This window comes from Bactrocera tryoni, chromosome 1 (genome assembly GCF_016617805.1).
Source record: "Bactrocera tryoni isolate S06 chromosome 1, CSIRO_BtryS06_freeze2, whole genome shotgun sequence".
Classification (NCBI taxonomy): Eukaryota; Metazoa; Arthropoda; class Insecta; order Diptera; family Tephritidae; genus Bactrocera; species Bactrocera tryoni.
Genome location: NC_052499.1, coordinates 59,497,235 through 59,516,742, shown reverse-complemented (window position 1 = coordinate 59,516,742; position 19,508 = coordinate 59,497,235). Strand labels below are relative to the sequence as shown.

Sequence of the window (19,508 nt, the reverse complement as noted above, 5' to 3'; positions counted from 1 at the left end):
TTTTATCAAAAGCATAATTGTAAAATAATGAATTTGTCGTAACTAATCAATGTGCTGATTATATTTTCGCTTAAACCTTATCTTTTTCAAAAACTTTGCTCAAGAGAATAAAATCAAAAAAGGTTAAAACAATTTCTAAAAATTTTGACTTAACAAAGAAGCTTGATATTTTTAACATGCGCACATATAGCATTAGATAAATAAAATATATAACCATGTATATTTCTGCTAATATTTTTGAGCTCTTAAATCATTATACAAATTAATCTTATTTAAGAGTAAAAAAGTAAAAAGATATACTTTTTTTTTTTTTACTTATATATCTAATAAGCTAGTACATTGTTTGAGTTGCTAAACAAAAAAAAAACAAAAAAGTTTACTTTCTTATTCTTAGATATACATATTTACTACGAACAAGTTGCGTACAATTTTTCTTAGAAAACCGGAGACGCAGTTTTCAAAACTGTCTTTCTCGCTTATAGTTGCACGATAAGATGACAAGTTGTGACGAAGAACATACTTACATATGTGTGTATGATGATATTTAGTGCAATTGTATTAAAAAGAAATGCAAATATTTAATAGAGTCGGCGCAGATAGTAAAAATAAAACATTGCTATGATGAAATTGATAAGAAAGAGAAACAAAATGTCTACAAATAAAGTAAAATTCAGCCAGCCATATGTGCACTAGGAAGCAAAGAAATTGTATATATCTTTAAAGTTTTTTTCCTGATAAAAATTGCTGCAATTAGTTTTTAGCCTAAATGTAGGCAACGAAAGTATTTTTGGGAATTTAACAGTCTGAAGAGGATATTTAGTAATTATTTTTAAAATATATTCACAAAATGAAGGATTTATAGGACAAATAAAAGTAAACTAGGTTGTAAATGCTTGCATATAGATTTTTTTCACGCTTTTGGTGACTTAGCAATTTGGGGCGGAAAATTTTCTGGTTGTAAACTGCGCTTACGCTCAGTAATCAATGATAAATATGAATTAGAAACAAATCGAATTAAAAAATGTTTCTATAAACATTGTTTTTATTCGCCATAAGATTTCAGTTTTTGAAATTTTATAAGTATTTTTAATACAAAAGAATAAAATAAATAAACAGTAATTTTAATAAAAAAAAAATAAAATAAATAAAAAATTTCTTTTAGTAAAAACATTAAAATAAATAAATAAAAAATAAGTAAATAAAAAAATTTCTTTTAATAAAAAAATTAAAATATTTCTTTTTCACCAAGCAATCCTTAAAGGTTGTCACAATATTTGCCTTAAACTTAAAGATTTTAAGTGCCGTAAACTATTAGAAAAAATATATGATAAAACCTGCGCTTTGGCTTTTTTTAGCCACAAAAAATAACAACAAAAACACTAGAATGTGCATACATACATATATTACTGTTTACGCAAATTAACACCGCCGACGTAGACCTTTCTCAAATACAAATGTAATCTTATGACAGCCGAGGTGTTAATTATCACCTTAGTGAGCTGATTAGATAAAAAAACAATAATAACATATTGCAAATAGAAGTGCGACTCTCGACGCTCTGCGCCATTTATGCCAGTGAATATACATAGTTGTGTTGTTGTTATTGTATTTTCTTCCATTTGAGAGCGAATTATTTTCCGAGGTGCTGGGTGCAACTCTAATCACGACAGCTACAAAGTGTTTTCATCAAATAAAAGCACTTATCGACAATCTATGACTACTTTACGCCACAATGTTGTTGTTATTGTTGTTGTAGTGCTAGTTTTGTCACCAAAGATTAGCTATTTATAATTACTAATCGCTGTAATGAGCAAATCAACGCAATGCAGGCAATGATTGGACAATTAGAGTCGAAAAATATGCCAAATATTCGCAATGCGGATGTTTTGAGGACGTGTGCACAGTTATTAATAAGTGCCACAGACAATGCATGGCTGTGTGTGTGTGTGTGTGTGCGCATGTAAATATTTTAATATTTCCACGCATTTGTCATCGCGCTAAAAATAAGCGCTTTTGGTGGGTGTCGAAAACCCAGAAAATTTAAAGAAAACAACGAAATGTGTCTGATATTGAGGTGCTGTGTGTGTGATCAAAGGAATTTATAAGCTATATATAAATACATATATATTATTATGAGCCAAGGCAGACTCACATGCATGTATGTGTGCGTGTGCGGCCTTTGGTCAGCGCTGCTGGTTATCCACGCTGATGACTTACTTCTGCAACCACATACTTATATATTTATATGTATATAGTTATGAGAATGCGCAAACATATCAATCGGTAAGCAGACTCATGCTTCAGCAATTTAAAATATAAACAATTTCTTATAAGTCATAAATAAATGTTCACAAGAAAGTGACGAGTATGTGGCGTGGAGTAAGCTTGTAAAAATTCCAGCAGCGCGATGCTTGCACATACATACATAGTATGTATGTATGTATGTTTGCATATAAATCACTGGCGTTGAAATCATCCAGCGCTTCGCGGTAAAGAGACAAACAGCCCAAACATGGACACTCATCTGAATAGGAGGAGCGCGGTAGGCGACACACGCTGGTTAAATGGAAGGGTGGCACACGAGATTCATTAAATTTTATAGCGAATTTGTATAATACGCCGTTTTTGTTTACATTTGCATGAGATCACAACGCTTTATTATTATTATTGTTGTTGTTATTGCGATTGGCTGATGTTGCTGTTGACAACGCACGGGAATCCATGCAGCCATTGAAGCGTGCAAATGATCAAGCTGTCAGGCAGTCAGTCATACGGTCGAAGTAAATCACCAGCGCAAATATACCTACATCGGTGTGTGTGCGTCCGCGTGTTTGTCAGCGTTTCGGTAGCGTGCGCGCAGGCGCTCCCTGTAAAGGTGTGTGATTGCCGATGAATCATCGGCAGCGCCAAAAAAATCTTTGCGCCGTATAAGAAAGTGAAGGTTGATTTTATTTTGCGTTTTGTTTTTATTATACATTTTTCAATTACTTTTAACACTGCGCGTACTTTATATGAAAAAAGAATTTTAAATTAATACTTAATGAACTTCCCTTTGCGATTTGCATTGAAATGTTATTTGATTGTTTGTCTAATTACTGCACTTGAATGCACGGCCGCGACGACGATGAGTCGTCAAACTCGGCAAAAATACATTTTGTGTGCCTTTTTTTATAAAAAATAATATTTTTTTGGGTTCTTTTAATTGTTGGGCTTCGCATGCATGCCACTCAACATGACTTGATTTCAACGCAAATGCGCCAATCAGCTGCTTGACTGCGCAAGTTGAAGGTCAAATGACGCGGCAACGCTGTCAACGCGTCAAAGGAAAATTTTCGCGCTTTTTTTCTAATATTAACCGAAAATCATTTGCCATCGATTGCCAGTGCATTATGTTTGCGGCTGTGTAGCAATTGCTGTTTGTATGACAAAGCAGCAAAATTGTTGTTAGACCGCCTTCACCGCCTTGCTGTACCGCACGAATGCTGTAGGCTGCGCTTGCGCGCAATACTACTCTTAACCACGCTGCTATACTTTATTGTATTTTCGCATTACTGTTGATTGCTTGCTTTGAGTTCAGCTCACTCAAGTGTAGTTTAAGTGTCGAGTTCGTTTAAGGCGGCACGCACTTGAACTTTTGCGGCGTCGGGGCGGCCTCAACAGTTTTGCATGAATCATTTGCAATAATTACGTTTAATTTACTGTTTACTTTATTTCTGTACGCTTTTATTGTGTATTTTTGTTTTGTTTTTCGATTTGGCTTTTGTTTGATTTGCTTGATTTATCGAATGTCACTTATCATTCAAACCTATTACTAAGCTCTAACGCATAAGTGCACAGTTGACTGTAAGCGTATACTTATAATGAACAGTAATACATTAACATACATATCTACACAAGTAAATAAATTGTATGTATGCGTTTGAGTGGCAGTAATAGCAACCTTAGTGCTGTCCAATGACTCGCTTAAAGGAAGTCGCACAGTGGAAAAATTTGGAAAAATATTAAACTAAAATTTAATATGTACAAATTTCTTATTTGCAACCGCTAAGCTGCCTAAAAATATATTTTTAATTCAAAATTGATGCAATAATGCGTCGAAAAGTAAGTTGAGTTCTGTATATTTATGTATATTTCATAATTTGCTGCACTTATTGCATATAAATTATAAAAATATCAGGACCTTTATTGTTTTATAGAAGTCTATGCGCGCCTAGAAATATACTACAATCTTTTAATTTTATTCAAATCGCCCGAAGATATACTAATAATTCAGAATTTTTAAACTTTTCTTGCCTAAGCTGAGTAAGTGTCGTCAAAAATCGTTTCGAAATTTATTTATCAGTAAAAAAGACTTGGCACGAGCTTTATTTATAACTAAAAGTACTTTTACGACCACTTAGAAACTATATTTTATACATATAAAACTCTAAATTATTTCGTAAAAATAAATTTTAACAATAAACAATAAAATAAATATAAAGTTATAATTTTTTGTATTTAATTTTTTCATTTCATTTAATAATATTGGCATATTCTAGCTATTCATTGTCGTCATAACAACAATAGGTTTCTTCAAACATATTTTTATTAATTTTTATTTTATTATTGTTGTTGCTTTTTATATTTTATTTTGTATAGTTTCCTTTAATTTATATATTTTTTATTTCTTTTTTGTTTATTTTTTTCATGCATACATACATATGTATTATGTTTTTTTGCTCTATTTTATTTTATAGTTCTATTTTTGTTATTTTTTTCATATTTTTCTTTTATTTATTATTATATATTTTTATTAATTCTTCAAATTTTTTTATTTTGTTTTGTTTTTAAATGTTTAATTTATTTGTTTAGAAGATCAATAATTTATTTTATTATATATGTATATACATATGTGTTTTTATTATTTTATGTTGTTTGCTTTATTTTATTTTATATATTTTTTTAAATATATTTTTTTTTTTAAATTTTATTATTTAATATTTTTATGTTAAATTTTTTTCTGTGTTATTTTTAGTTCTAAAATTTTAAATTTTTTCCTCGAACATCAATACATTCCACCCCACTGTCATTCGTCATCACAACAAAATATTAGTTTCTTCATACCCTACTACTCATTACTCACCTTACTGTAAATTCATTTGTATAGTTTTTGCTATTGGTTTTGTCTTTAAGTCCGCTCTTGTTGCGGTGTAAATTTACCTGCTGTTGGCCAACACTTTGGCGTCCGTTCACACACTCTGCGCTTTACCTAACAGCATGCATAAATATATATTTATATATAACACATACTATGTGTGTGTATGTTTGTATGTATGGCTTGCTGCCACCTGCTACAAGCTGCTCATTGCATCATTGTTATTCTTATGATTTTATTTATGTTCCCTCCGCGCTGCTGACTTTTACTGTTTTTGCGCTTTGCCGTTGCTTACCTTTCCATTTTTACTGCCACTTTGCATCTATCTCGCACACAAAACAGCAAAAACGTAGTGTGAGATATAGCATCAGTGCCAAAAACTGTGTGAGTTGTTGGCGAAAACGCGTTTTGACCATGACTTATGCAAAGCCAGCGGAAAAGAAGACATACAATAATGCATAAATAATAAGAAAGATGGGAAATAAACAAAATAGTAGTAAGAATTTGAAGTTAAAAAAGCGAAGGTGTATGTTTACGGCAGTATGGTAGCACGGCTCTTACTCACGGGTTAAAAGTAAATCACAGCGGCGCGTGAGTGCCTTTGAGTCAACTACTTACTACAGCTTTTCAACTCTTTTTTTTTATTTTTTTTTTTGTATTTTGACATGAATGGGGTTTATTGTGAAAGAGCGCAGAACAAGCGAAGGAGAAGTGCGCTTACGAAAAGTCGCTATAAATTAAGTATAAAGAACAATTAAGGCAAACTGCGCATGAGTCAGCGTCACAAACGGCAGCGCAAAATATCAACAAAAAAATCCAAAAACAAAAATCAAATGAGACTTGAATTTTAAGATCACGTAGCAAGAATTACAGAATAAACAAATATACTGTTTTTTTTTTTCAATTAAATATCAGCGTGCCACCGGTTATAGTACGAGGAAGCGACGCGCATTTACATATGTATATTATTTATATACACAAGTATTTACAGTAACGCGTAAATCTGAAGGACATTTCGGCTGAGTCGGCACACGGCAGACAGCACAAAGCCATAAAATGCGTGCACGTATGTGCGTGTGTGTGTATGTAATGAGAACAAAAAGTCGTGTTAACAAAATAGTAGCATCTGAAAGTGCGTGTCTGCGTCATGCCTGTCTGGCGCACATGACGCCGCGTCACCAGCTGCTGCTTGTTGCCTTTATGCGTCAGTCGGTCAAATTAACGGCGACCTGCTGAATGCGCGCGCCAATAGCCAACAACAAAGCAGCACAAAGCTGACTACTTAATCATATAGATATGTGGCATATAAGTATGTATTTTTAAATGCATATCGCGCAGCCAGCTCATCGCCTGATAATCCCACAAACACACACTTGCATGAAATCGTATTTTTGATATGTTGCAGCTGCAAGTGACAAGCGTTTATGTATGTACATATGTATGTGTGTCGCTTGCGCTAAGAGTCATCCCCAAAATATTCTTAATCATCACGTTCAATTAAGAATAAGCGCACAAATCAAACCATTCGAGATGAGCTGTAAGCATAAAACTCTAAGAATTTTCACGAACTCGCAAGTGTAGCACGTTTCCGAGTAAGATGCAACAGCGCCGACCATGTAAGTGATGACAACGCAACACGTCATCGACGCGCGGCTGTTGGTGCATTGGCTGCCGCAAACTGGCGGTCAATCAGCCAGACAGCTGGCAGACCTTGCGTCATTGCGCGTTTTGGGCAGCGTGATGCGTGCGACATTTGGCGGCAACTTGCAGCTCAACTAGTGACAATATTAGCGCGTGAATAGCTGACATTCCATTGCGATGAACAGCGCGCTGTCACCCACTAATTACGCGCTAGACGCGTTGCTATATTATTCATCAGCATTCATAATGAGTAAAAGCGTGCTACGAATATAGTAATCTACATACGTATGTATGTATGTAAATGTAAGCAATTTGTTCAATATTTACTTCCGATGCGTTGTCGCCAGCCCATATTCATTCATTCATACTGAAAGTATTCTGTATTTGCGTGTGAGTAAGCAAAAGATCGTGTGCGAGTCACGCATGCGCACCAACACACTTCCTTTTACAGTCGCCATTCAGCCTGTGCTTCTTTGGACGGCGCTTAATCATCGCCTCGTAATTACTTGCCGGCTTAGTCAAGTATTGTTTTATGCGCTATTATTCGTAATTTATTTTTATTGTATCAGTAATGCTTATTTTCGCCAATAACAATCACAATTAGTTCGCACGAAAATGCGAACCAACGACAAAAACGGTAGCCGCAAGCGTGTGAAAGCGCATTTTTCCACGTCATCAAGGTAATTAATGCGAACCAGCTAGCTGCTTTGCCGACTCACCGACATTTTTATACGCTGACAAAGTGGAAAATTAGCCGAAATCGTAGTTTAAGCTGAGATAAGCTTCAAGTAGCTGTGTTCAGTCACATAAATTACTGTTAAAACACATATTTATGTTTCAAAGCACCCTGTTTTGTAACTGAAATTCTTAAATTTACCGTTGTACTTGTTTTTTGACCGTCTAATTTCCGCTTACCCAGACGCGCCATCATTTTGTATAAGTTCGCATAAGGCGAATATACATAAAATCATAATTGCGTATTGCCTAATAGCTCACACCACTAAGCTCAAGTACGCGCATATGTACACTTAGCGAATAGCATAAGTATACTGTCTGCAATACTATCAACAACAACCACAACAATAGCGCATAAATTTAGCCAAACAATTGTGTTTACTTTTAAGGCTATTTCTACTCAAGTTGAATGCTCTGGCAAACATTATGAGTCAGCCATGTTATTACCGCCATATTACGACAGACATACACAAATATAAGTGTGTGTAGACATGTCTATATTAGCGTCAGGCAGACAGTGTGGCAGTTATTTAATGTTGCAAGGAAGTTGGACGCGCAGTTAGTTTGTTAGAAAGACAATCAGGCATAGCCCTCGATTTGATTAACTCTTGTTTTTGTTGTTCTTGCTACATGTGTGTGTCATTACTGGCAAGCTGGCTGCTTGACACACCCCTTACAGCATTTTAAGTGCACTCCCAAAAACGTTTAGCTTTTTCGGCTAATTTTTCACATAATGCTAAAAATCGTAGACTCGCCACTCAAAGGTGGGAATTAGGTACAAATATAAAGTACTTATGAGCCATAGCTGGCAGACAGCTCATGTTTGTGAATACAGTAGAATCGCGCAAAAGTTAACTCGCGAGAAAGTTAAACCTTCGGCTAAGTTTACCGATTTTGAGCGTCCACGTACTGCTCTAAAAAAGTTAACTTTGGGTTAACTTTTTTGAGCTTTTCAATTTTTTCAAACCCAATCGTTTGTTTCGCAAGAAAAACAAGCTCGGGTATTCCCCTCATTGCTATGTATTCCCCGAATTTCTAAGTAAAAAATTATAGTCGGTGTCGCGAGGTACATACATACGTAGTGTGTCATGAGCGTTTAAACTTGCGAGTTGTTTATGGTTAGTGTGTTAAAAAATGCCAACAAAGCAGAGAAAATCATTGCAAATCAGATTAAATTTGCATCAAAAAGCTGAGATTTTAAGAAAACTCGATGAAGTTATTCATGGAAATCGATTGGCGTTGGATTATAATGTATCTAAGGCGGCCATCTCAAAAATAAAGAAAAAACGTCATGAAATTTTGGAGGCAGTGGCAAACACACATGAAGTTGCAACCAAGAAAACTTTACATAAATCGGAATATCCCGTTCTTGAGGCAAGGTTGTATAAATGGTTCTTAAGCCAAAGACAGCGTAATTGCGCAATGAGTGGTCCAATTTTAAAGGCAAGAGCCGAGCTCGAAATTGCCAAATTGCACACAGGAAAACAATTTCATGCATGTGATGGATGGCTTGCAAATTTCAAGAAAAGATTCGGTATTCGCCACTTAAAAATTTGTGTGGAAATCCTCTCAAGCGACAAGTCAGGAGTAACACCGTTCATTCATAATTTCCGGGCAAAAATGAATGAAATGGAAATTTCGGACATGCAGCTTTATAACGCAGATGAATCTGGATTATTTTATCGTTTCCTGCCCGATAAAACATTTGTCGCGGCAAACGAAAAGACGGCACCTGGCCGAAAAATAGCAAAGGATAGAATCACATTTATGTTGTGTGCGAACGCAGATGGTTCGCATAAGTTGAAACCATTGATAATTGGTAAATCCGCAAACCCCCGTTGCTTCAAGGGGTTTGAAAACCCATTGGAATATGCTAACTCGCAAAAGTCTTGGATGAATTCAGAGCTATTCTTCCGCTGGTTCCATCATTCCTTTATTAAGCAGGTAAATTTATTTTTTCTATCCTTTAAAATTTTTAAGTGTGCCAAAATATTTGTCAGGTTCGCAAATTTTCTGCTGAAAATAATTTACCACCAAGGGCATTATTGCTGATTGACATCTGTACTGCACATAAGCCAATTGACAAGTTACAGTCAGATGATGGAAACATTGCGGCAATGCTTTTACCACCTAACGTGACAGCTGTTTTGCAGCTCATGGATCAAAATCCCATAAGACTGGTCAAGTTAGAATACCGGGCTAAACTGTTATGGAACATTGTAGCACAAGAAAACATTCCGGTTGAGAATATTTTGAAAGGACATACGATTCGTGATGCCATCTTGCTGCTAAAATTAGCATGGGATGAATTGCCAAGAGCTGCTTATAAAAGCTTGGAAAAATATAAAACAGTGGGACGATGATCAATACGACAGCGAAGACGAAATTCCATTGCTTACATTGATTAGATCAAATAGTTCTCACGATGATACACTTCGAGAGGTACAATCGTTATTGTCCAAGGTGGGTGGTGTTGACGTCAGCAGTGAAGACATCGAAAATTGGAACGACGATCAAAATACGGAAGATGATGAAGATTTCGAAGTGTCTGACAATGAAGATGAAGAACCAGTTGTCGAGGAAGATATGCAACAACAGAAAGTCAGTTTTTCCGAAGCAGTTGAATGCATCGGTACCTTGATAAAGTGGTATGAAAACAATAATGATGCAAATCAGATATCACATCTTATTAATATGCGTACGAGAATTGTCAGGAGCTATTACACAAAAGAAAAGAAACAAACAAGTCTCGACCGCTTCTTTAAACCAGCCCTTACAAATTAATATGTACATATGTATGTATGTATAATGTGAAAAAGTACAAACTAAATCTAAGTTTATGTTTTGTTAAGAGTAAAAGTCAGTCATGCAAATAAATTGAACGTATTATATCACCAAAATTATGTTTATTTCCGTGTTTTTTTTTTTCAAAATCGAAACCCCTTTGGAAAAGTTAATATTTCGGAAAAGTAAAACACCCTTGGGACATTTTGGTTAACTTTTTCATGATTCTACTGTATCTGGACATGCAAGCAATATAACAAACTAGTCAAAAAATGTTTCCCATTGTACGGCCGCCTGTTTTATACCAGTTTTTAAATATAAATAATATAACTATAATATCTTCTAACAAAAGTTTTAACTTGAACTAGCCATACAAAATAGTTAACTCATGCTTAAAAAACTATAAGTAATAATTTTTCTTCGAACATCTTAAAAAACGTGTTAAACAGAACCCAGCGCCATGTAATGTAAATTTTTTCCGAAAAGCATAAAAACTGAACACTCGCGCCTTCTACAGTAAATTTAAAAATAAGTCCAAAAAGCTAAAAAGCTTTACATCTCCATACAAAATATAGTGACAGTTGTTGGAAATACATATATTCAATTTAACTTGTTATTTATATAATTATTACTGCACTGTCTTAATTTGGTTATAACTACCACTGTAATTTATCTATACCAGTCAATTCACTATTCTGACAGGTTGGCAAATCAAATTAGTACTTTGTTATGCCAATTAATAAGTTTATACCAATTGTTTGTTCGATTCGGTACTCTCAAATTTACGGCAAAGATTATATAAACAGTTTAAACTTTTGATTATACCATTTTATTACATTTATATCAGTTTTTTAAATTCACTACTCTGAAAAGTTTGGAATTTCACAGTTAACTAATATAAACTACTAATCATATTTTATACCAGTTTGTTTCTGTGTTCACTGCTCTCGAAGGTGTGGAATTTCGAAGCTAACTAATTGAAACTACTGACTTTATTTTATACCAATTGTTTGTTCGTTTCGGTACTCTCAAAGCAACGAAAAAAAAGAAAAACAACTTAAACATATGATTGTACCATTATATTACGTTTAAACCAGTTTTTTGTGTTTACTACTCTCAAAGTTTTCGAATTTCGAAGTTAACTAATTGAAACTGCTGATTATACCTGTCTAATAAAATTATACCAGTTGTTTATACGAGTCGATACTCTGCAAGATATGGGGATAATAAATATAACAAGTGATTTCAAATTACATTCATGACAAGTTTGTCTTTGATATAAAAAGATCATAAAGGCTGAGAAAAAATGCAGAAAGCATTTTCTGCACTGAAAAAATTCAAAAATTTCTCCGAAATAATTTTTTTATATTAAATTATTTCTAATTTCGATTTATTTAGTATTCAACACTTCATTATAGTTTTTTGTTTACAAAGTTAGGCGCCACATTCTAATGGCGACCTCATTGGCACTCGTATAACTTGACGCTCACCATTTCCTACGAAATTACATACTGTATAGTATGTAAATAATACATTTTATTTCGTAATGTATTTCCTTATAATTCAGTAAGCGTTTCCTATCAGCAGCTGTGCTATTTTATATTGTTTGAAGTCAACGTTTATAAACATTTGTACGCATATGAGTTATATGTAAATGTATGTGTAAAATGATATAAAAAAATAAACAAGAAATATCATTAAACTGATCCAAGGGCTTTTGCGCTATTTAAAAGCGCTGTGTAATTTAATTTATGCGACTACAAAGCGAATTATGATCTAATTTTTATTTATATTATAGCATAAGCACAATTTTTGACAATTATACATACATACATACACATCTATTTGTACTTGAGATATGAGTTAGTATCTGAAAGAAAGAAACATAAAGAGAAGGCTGCTAACACCTGTGTCAATTGGAGTATGTATACATATGTATGTATGTATATACGCGTACATCTTTTTTGAGCGCTTTCAAGCATTTGAAGTTATTTTCGTACTACTTTTTTGCGTTCAAAAAGTTGATGGCATTTTTTTACTGCCTACAATATTCTTTCTCAATTAAATTCTCTGGATTTAGAACTTATTTTTATTACTTTTTTTTTTTTTAAATACTCAATTTGATAAGGCTTACGTATTTGCTTAATTAAATAATGAAAAAGCAAATAAAAAAGTTATGCCAACTGATAAGCCTCCTGTACATATGTATGTATGAACTCTGTTTACATTTATATGTCTATGCTTTCTATTGCAAAATAAATAAAAAGCAAAGGCACGGCTCGATAAGATTTACGAGAGTATGCATGTATGTACTTATGTACATGTATGTACATAAGTGTGCATGCTATACTGTTTGCTCTTTATTAACAGATTTATTTGTTGGTTTATAAATTGGCCCTTTCTTTCAGTATTTATGAGCAGTTCTGTTGTATTATAATTTTGATAATCAAAGATTTAGCTCGCTTGCGTAAATGCTCCGTCATAAATTTTATTAGCAATAGTTCAACTAAGACTGGGTTTTACTGGAGAAGATTAAGGTAAATATAGAAGCTGATGTAGTTTTGAAATTCAATTATGTATGTATTTTTATTTAGTTTCAAAAAGTAAATAATAAATAAAATTAGTTAAATCGAAATAAAAACTTGCTATAAAATTATATCATTTTTATAGGAACTTTAGTTTCCGGGTTTTGAGTTTAAACATTCTTTTAAATTAACTAATTTTCTATATAATACAAGTCAGTAACGAAAATAAAAATTTGCTATAAAATTATAGCATTTTTATGGAAACTTTGGTTAACAATTAAATTCAGAAATCAAAAGCTTGTGAAATATTTAATTTAAAAACTCGCTATAAAATTATAGCATTTTTATATGAACTAGCTGTTAGTTCACAACTCAATATAGCGAGTAAAAAAGCATTTTATGCACTCTTGTATATTTTTTTCTAACACCACTAGCATTACACACAGCATTCTAAACAAACTCTTATCAAGATTATTTACGCAAAATATTTTTAACAATAAAAAAAAAAAAAAGTACGAAATACAAACAAGCTATAATTACTATGGTCATAACAATGATAAGATTGCTTAACAATTGCGTATTTTTATATTGATAAAAATTAAATTACAACTATTGTTTTCTATTGCTTCACAATCGTACTATTTAGGCCGTCACATGCAACAAAATGTATAATTCTAGCAAAATTTATTTAGATAAATGTTAGTTCGGAGATAATTTTTCGAATTTTATAGTATGTATCCGTAGATATCCGATTTCTTTAGCATCAATTATTTTATTATATATACATTATATAATCAAGAAATTTTGAGGTTAAGCGTTCAAATTATACGTGAATAATCGACCAGCGTGCTATTATTGTCCTTTTTAGATTTATAACTCAAAATTTAAGACAGCAAAGCGCATAAGTTTCCTATAAAACTATTTAATATAATATAACTACTACTATAATAAACATCTGTTTCGAAACAACAACAAAATCGGCTAATAACATAAAAAACGCTTACTCTCTACCTTGCACTCTCCTGCCATAATCGCGATGCGGAACCTTCATTTAATTGAAATAAAATATTGACTACTGATTTATTGTCATCTTCTTGCTGTAAATCGCCATATGCACATTAGTATATGTAAATACATAAATCTACATGCAATACATATTGACATATTTCGTCAATCAATTTCATGTTTGCTTATCGCTAGCTGTAAAAGCCTTAAGCGTGCTACGTATGCACTTAAATGCCTACATTTGCCATACGTCAATAAAAATTGCTGCGTCCAGTGCACCCCACCCATTATACAGCCACCACCCGCCAGTGTACCCTTACAGCCGGCATAGCCCATCAATCAGCCGAACGACGTTAGTCAATAAGTCAGTCGGTCCGTCGGTAGCGGCGAGGAGCTGACTGCGAATTGTGCCAACAAGGCTGCCAGCAGCGAGTACATTTCTGAGTCATCCGCATAGGCAAGAGAATGAAACAAGTATAAAATAATAATATAAAAAAACAACAACAATAAAAAGCAAAAACAAACATTGTCAACACCGTAACGTTATTGAATTGCGGTATTATTGTTTGTTGCTCTTCGACTATCGTCGTATTTACGCTCGTCGGCTTAAGTAAGTAAGCAACAGCGGCGCAAACTTCGGTAGCAACAAAAACAAAAACGATAAAGTAGTTAGGCTATGAGCAAAACAGTAAGCAAAAATAGTTTTTTGTTTGCACGTAAAATTGTTGTAAATATTGTTAGTAAGTGTATGTAGACTACGTCAATGGGCTGAATTTGCCGCGACTGTGGCGCGTTTACATGATTTACACCTGGTTGTTGTTGCACGACTGTCAAAAGTGCGCAAGTCGAAAATTTTCCACTATTAATTCAAACTTAAATCGTACTGTGGAAATTTCGCTTTTACGCTCTTATCACTTAAACGCATTTTTTTTTAATTTTAGTAAGATTTTCTATTTTTTGTGACTCAATAAAATATATAAAATATTGCAGTTAGTTGATAACTAACCAAAGTATCGTTTTGGCCTTGTTGCTATTGAAGGAATACAGTGCAATGCACCGTAATAACTGGTATAAATACATACATACCTCTGTACACACATATGTTGTATGCATGAATGCGTATTTGTATCTATTTATTTAAGCAAATTTGCTTGAGTTTGATAAGAGAGTACTTTCGTTACCCTCAAGTAAAGGCTGTTGGTATAAAAGTTGAACTATCCGATATTTGAATTTTTTTTTGTATAATTCAGCATTGGAATATAAGAGTATAACCAAATATTTGTGTTATCTTTATTGAATAATCATAATTTACGAACATGAGAATTGCTTGGATATTGCAGCAAAATTTCATTGGCGTTAGAAAAAAAATTATTTTCTTCGTCGTAAAGTCTAAGACGATTTTCGTAAAGAAATATTTGAAAAAGTCGGATTTATTTCATAATTCAGAAATTAGACAACGCTTAGACATTCTTTATCTGAAGGATAGATATTTTTAAGCAGAAAATGTTAGCTTGTGTGCTGGAACCTAATATAAGCTTTCACAAAGAAGCTTTTAATGATATATATAAAAAAACAATTTTATACATATTTCTTACCGCTTTTTTTTAAATACATACATGCATGTTTTCCAATTTAATTATTATTATTCATTTTGTATTACTAAAAAAAATAATTAAGGGGTTTGAACGGAGACTTATAACTGCTGTATCTAAAGCAAGAAATTTATGGTGATAGAGAATCATCAATAGTGATTTTAACTCCTCAAAAATTTACTTAGAGCAGTTCGTATCAAAAATCAGCACTGCGTATACGTTACCGTAAGTGTGGCATACAAATAATTTCAAGAAATTATTGCATACATTTAGGCGTGTTCTCAATTAAAATTTTACACAATTTACAACAATAAAAACAGATGATATAAATTAAGAAAATATTTTTACAGTAATATTTCAATATAATTTCTAATAAAATGTCGTTTATTTTAATTAAAAAGTAAACGTTTTTTTAAGGATTTACTTATTTATTTAAGGCGCGGCTTATAAAAAATATTATAATAATTAATAAAGGAAACAATTAATAATAAAACTACAGTTTGATTCTTTTAAGCATAATATTTCGACAAAGTTTGTATAAAGTGATGAAATACATACATATGTACATATGTATGTTGCATATCATAAGGAACACTCTTATATTATAATTAAATATCAAGAATTAAAAAAAAAATATAAAATTAATAATAAAGTTTAGATATATTAATATCAATTTTTTTTCTATTTAAAATTTTTATTTTATTTTATTTAATAATTTTTTTTTTACTAAATTTTTTTAATGTACAGATAGTATTATTTTATTATTATATATATATATTTTTAATTTATATATGTTTCATTTTATTGTTATTTATTTTTTTAGTTTTTATTAAATACAAATTTTTAAAACCGAAAAAAATTTCAAAATTTCTGATGTCGACGTTTGTCAAATTAATTGCATAGACAGTAGCGATTTTCAAAATTGCAATTCATATGACATTTGCGCACAAGCAAGCGACAGGCGCTACTACATATGTATGTACATACAGTACATTATCTAGATGAAATAATGCCGATAAGCTGAGTGTGAGGTGAATGCTTAGCTCAGCGCCGGTTTTCATGTAGTAGCGAGTCGAATGATGAGCGCATAGATTTAAAAATAACGATTTTGATAGGAGTTTACGATAAGCGACAATATTTCACACACTATCTTTGCTGACACACACACACGTGCGCGCGTGCGTTAATTATGACTCCACCCATTGATTGGCTCACCTACGCAAACTATTTCAATTAACGAATAACCAAAAATAACAAAATGTGCTAATTTCCGCTATTTCTTTCTTTCTTCACAGAGGAAGCACGCAAAACCGGCTCCCGCGTACTGCTGCATTGCCATGCGGGCATATCGCGCAGCGCCACCATTGCCATCGCCTACGTCATGCGCTACAAATCACTATCACTATTCGAGGCCTACAAGCTGGTGAAGGGCGCGCGACCCATCATCTCACCCAACCTCAACTTCATGGGTCAACTGCTCGAATTGGAACAAAATTTGCGCATGAGCGGCGTGCTGAAGCCCGTTTCGCCAGCCGCCACCACACCCACAACACCAACGTCTAGTCAAGTCGAATTTACCAGCAGCAGCAGCAGCAGCAGCAGTAACGACAACAACAACACAAACGCCAATGCTGAGGATGTGGACGAAACCGATGCCGCGCTATTGCGCAAACGGCCAGGCGATGCTAAGCGCAAATTCTGCGCCAACGATGAAGATGCCGCTGACGATTTATTCGAGGATGCGCGCAGCACGCTCAGCAGTCACAGCAGCAATGCTAGCAGCAGTAGTAATTGCACAAATAGTCAAGCAATGCGACTGACGTGGCCACCGCCCACCGGTGCACCTGCCGTACTGCTATCACCCTGCACCTCGAACGAAGCATCCTGCTCATCATCAGTCTCATCCTCCTCATTGTCCGCCTCCTCGTACGCTTCATCGTCCGCTTCGACGCCGACCTCACCGTCAACTGCGCTGGCCAACACACAATCGCCTTTCCTCAGCTACACACCGAACAACATGCCGAAACGCCATTCACCCGCCAAACTGCGTCTCAACTTACGTTCCACCTTTGCACCCATACGACAGTCACAATCGTGCATGTCGATACGCGAAGTGGCCGACGAATCGTTGCCCGCAGCCACAACGAACACGACGGGCCTGACGATAGCGGCGTCAGCCAGCAGCAATCACAGCATACCATCGTCGCCGGTGGCAATGGATCAGGAGAACAATGTGGTGATGGCAATGTCCACCAGCGATTAAGTGCGCTAACTCTAATATACACGTATACGCATACACATATACATAGACAACAATAAGGATTCACTAGTTATACTATGTGTATAGTACATATTAAGCGTACAGTTTAAAAACTAAACTAAATTCAAAAAAAAATTGCAAAGCGACGTAAAAGGAAAAAAATATTACCCACAACCACCACGGAGACAACTAGGCGAGCACTTTGAGAAAAGCTGTGAATAATTTTTAAGTGTACAATTTAACGAGCGTACCTAACGATTACATACTAAGTGCATACATATGTACAGCGTTGTACATATATAAGTACAATATAAGTATACTAGCATACCGATCGAAGCGACACCACGCCTACTATTACTACGTAAATACTGCGAGTACATTGAAATTAAATATCTTAAATTTATAAATTATTAAAAAAAAAGCGGCACATTTACAATAAGAAACACAAGTACATATGTACATATATGGCTATGTATGTGTAGTTAAAGAAAATTGTTATTTGAAATTGAAAATTTATATACAATGCCGTGTATATTATACACAATAGTCGATATTTCATAACCCGAACAACAACCAAACAAGCATATTCCCATGCGAAATTGACAAAATTGTGTAACAAATATTTTCTTTTTGAAAAATATTGTAACTTTTTACCTTTTGACCTAATTGTATGTACATACATATGTACATATATAAACGAAAAATATTGAAATAAACGCAAATGAAGTAAAGTTGCAGATGCATTTGCCCTCCTTAAGGGCTTTCACACACACCCACACATATATGTATTTAATATATAAAACAAATTATAACAATGAAAAACTATTTATTTATATTATTTGAACGATTTAAAACAATAAAACGCTTATTTATGGACATTTTGAAAACAGCTTGTAACTAAAAAACACGAAATTTGTGCTGAGCAAAATGCTTTCGGGTGTCTAAAAAACATTTCTCTTGTAAATATTATAAGCGAAAAGTTTAAATTGCAAATGTTGCCACCTGTTTTGCATAATATGCATATAATATATTTTCTTTTTGAGTTTAAATTATGTTAACTAGTAAATTTATTTTTATTTCTTTATTTATAAAATTCCCTACAACAAGCCGCTAAGTCATCGGGTTTACTTATGTAACATGTAAGTTTATGTTTTTACTCTTTGACAAGCTACAAACAATGGACTATTTTGAAAAATTAAAAACTTAAAACTTATGTCTATGTAATTAAAAACGTAATAATTGATTTTGTGGTAAATTATGTGCATAAAAAAATTAAAATTAAATTAAGTTAAAAATAAATATAGCACTTTAAATGCATAAAAGCATAACAAATTTGCATACATAATTTGCTTAGCATAATTTGTAAAAAAAAGAAACTATTAATAATAATAAATAGCAACAAAAACCCATGTACAAGCAGCATACAAAAATATATACATATATATATATATATCGAAAACATATGTAGCAAGCGAATATTTATTTTAATGCCAAACTCTTCCTATAAAACTGTTTTAAGTTTTTTTCTTTACACACAACCACAATACAAGCGAAATTTTCAAATAGTTTCCAAAACACATAAACCCGCCAACAATAAAGTGGCTGAGAACATGCATACATCACAGCAGATTTAGTTTCCCCACTACAAATATGTATCTAAATATTTGCAACAAAAATACAAAAAACAAGGATTTGTATATTTTAAATAATAGCAATTTCTGTTCTTGTCACTATCACAGTTCAACTTAATTATGTATTTAAGCAAAATATACCTACCTACCTATATGTATATGTATAATATAAGTTAAAATTTATTTTTAGTGCAAACTTAA

At 33.2% G+C, this 19,508-nt stretch overlaps 2 protein-coding genes across 3 annotated transcripts in view; both read left to right on the top strand.

Annotated features, from left to right (window-relative positions):
- Nucleotides 1-18,935, top strand: part of LOC120770776 (tyrosine-protein phosphatase vhp-1) — a 53,011-nt gene extending 34,076 nt beyond the window's left edge. For both annotated transcript variants that reach the window (XM_040098358.1, XM_040098367.1), the window contains exon 4: nucleotides 16,712-18,935. In XM_040098358.1, coding sequence (XP_039954292.1) covers nucleotides 16,712-17,679 — 968 coding nt within the window. In that variant the 3' untranslated portion in view covers nucleotides 17,680-18,935. The remainder of the gene's footprint in view (nucleotides 1-16,711) is intronic.
- Nucleotides 8,569-10,410, top strand: LOC120770792 (jerky protein homolog-like). The gene is made up of 2 exons (XM_040098375.1): nucleotides 8,569-9,139; nucleotides 9,893-10,410. The coding sequence occupies exons 1-2, from the start codon at nucleotides 8,645-8,647 to the stop codon at nucleotides 10,292-10,294; spliced, it is 897 nt and encodes a 298-aa protein (XP_039954309.1). The 5' UTR covers nucleotides 8,569-8,644; the 3' UTR covers nucleotides 10,295-10,410.
- Nucleotides 18,936-19,508: the final 573 nt, after the last annotated feature.

Excerpts from the sequence above, each read along its gene's own strand:
- LOC120770792 (XM_040098375.1), top strand. The coding sequence starts at position 8,645 with ATGCCAACAAAGCAGAGAAAATCATTGCAAATCAGATTAAATTTGCAT. Across the intron at positions 9,140-9,892 it reads TCCGGGCAAAAATGAATGAA|GAAATTCCATTGCTTACATT; the intron begins ATGGAAATTTCG and ends GACAGCGAAGAC.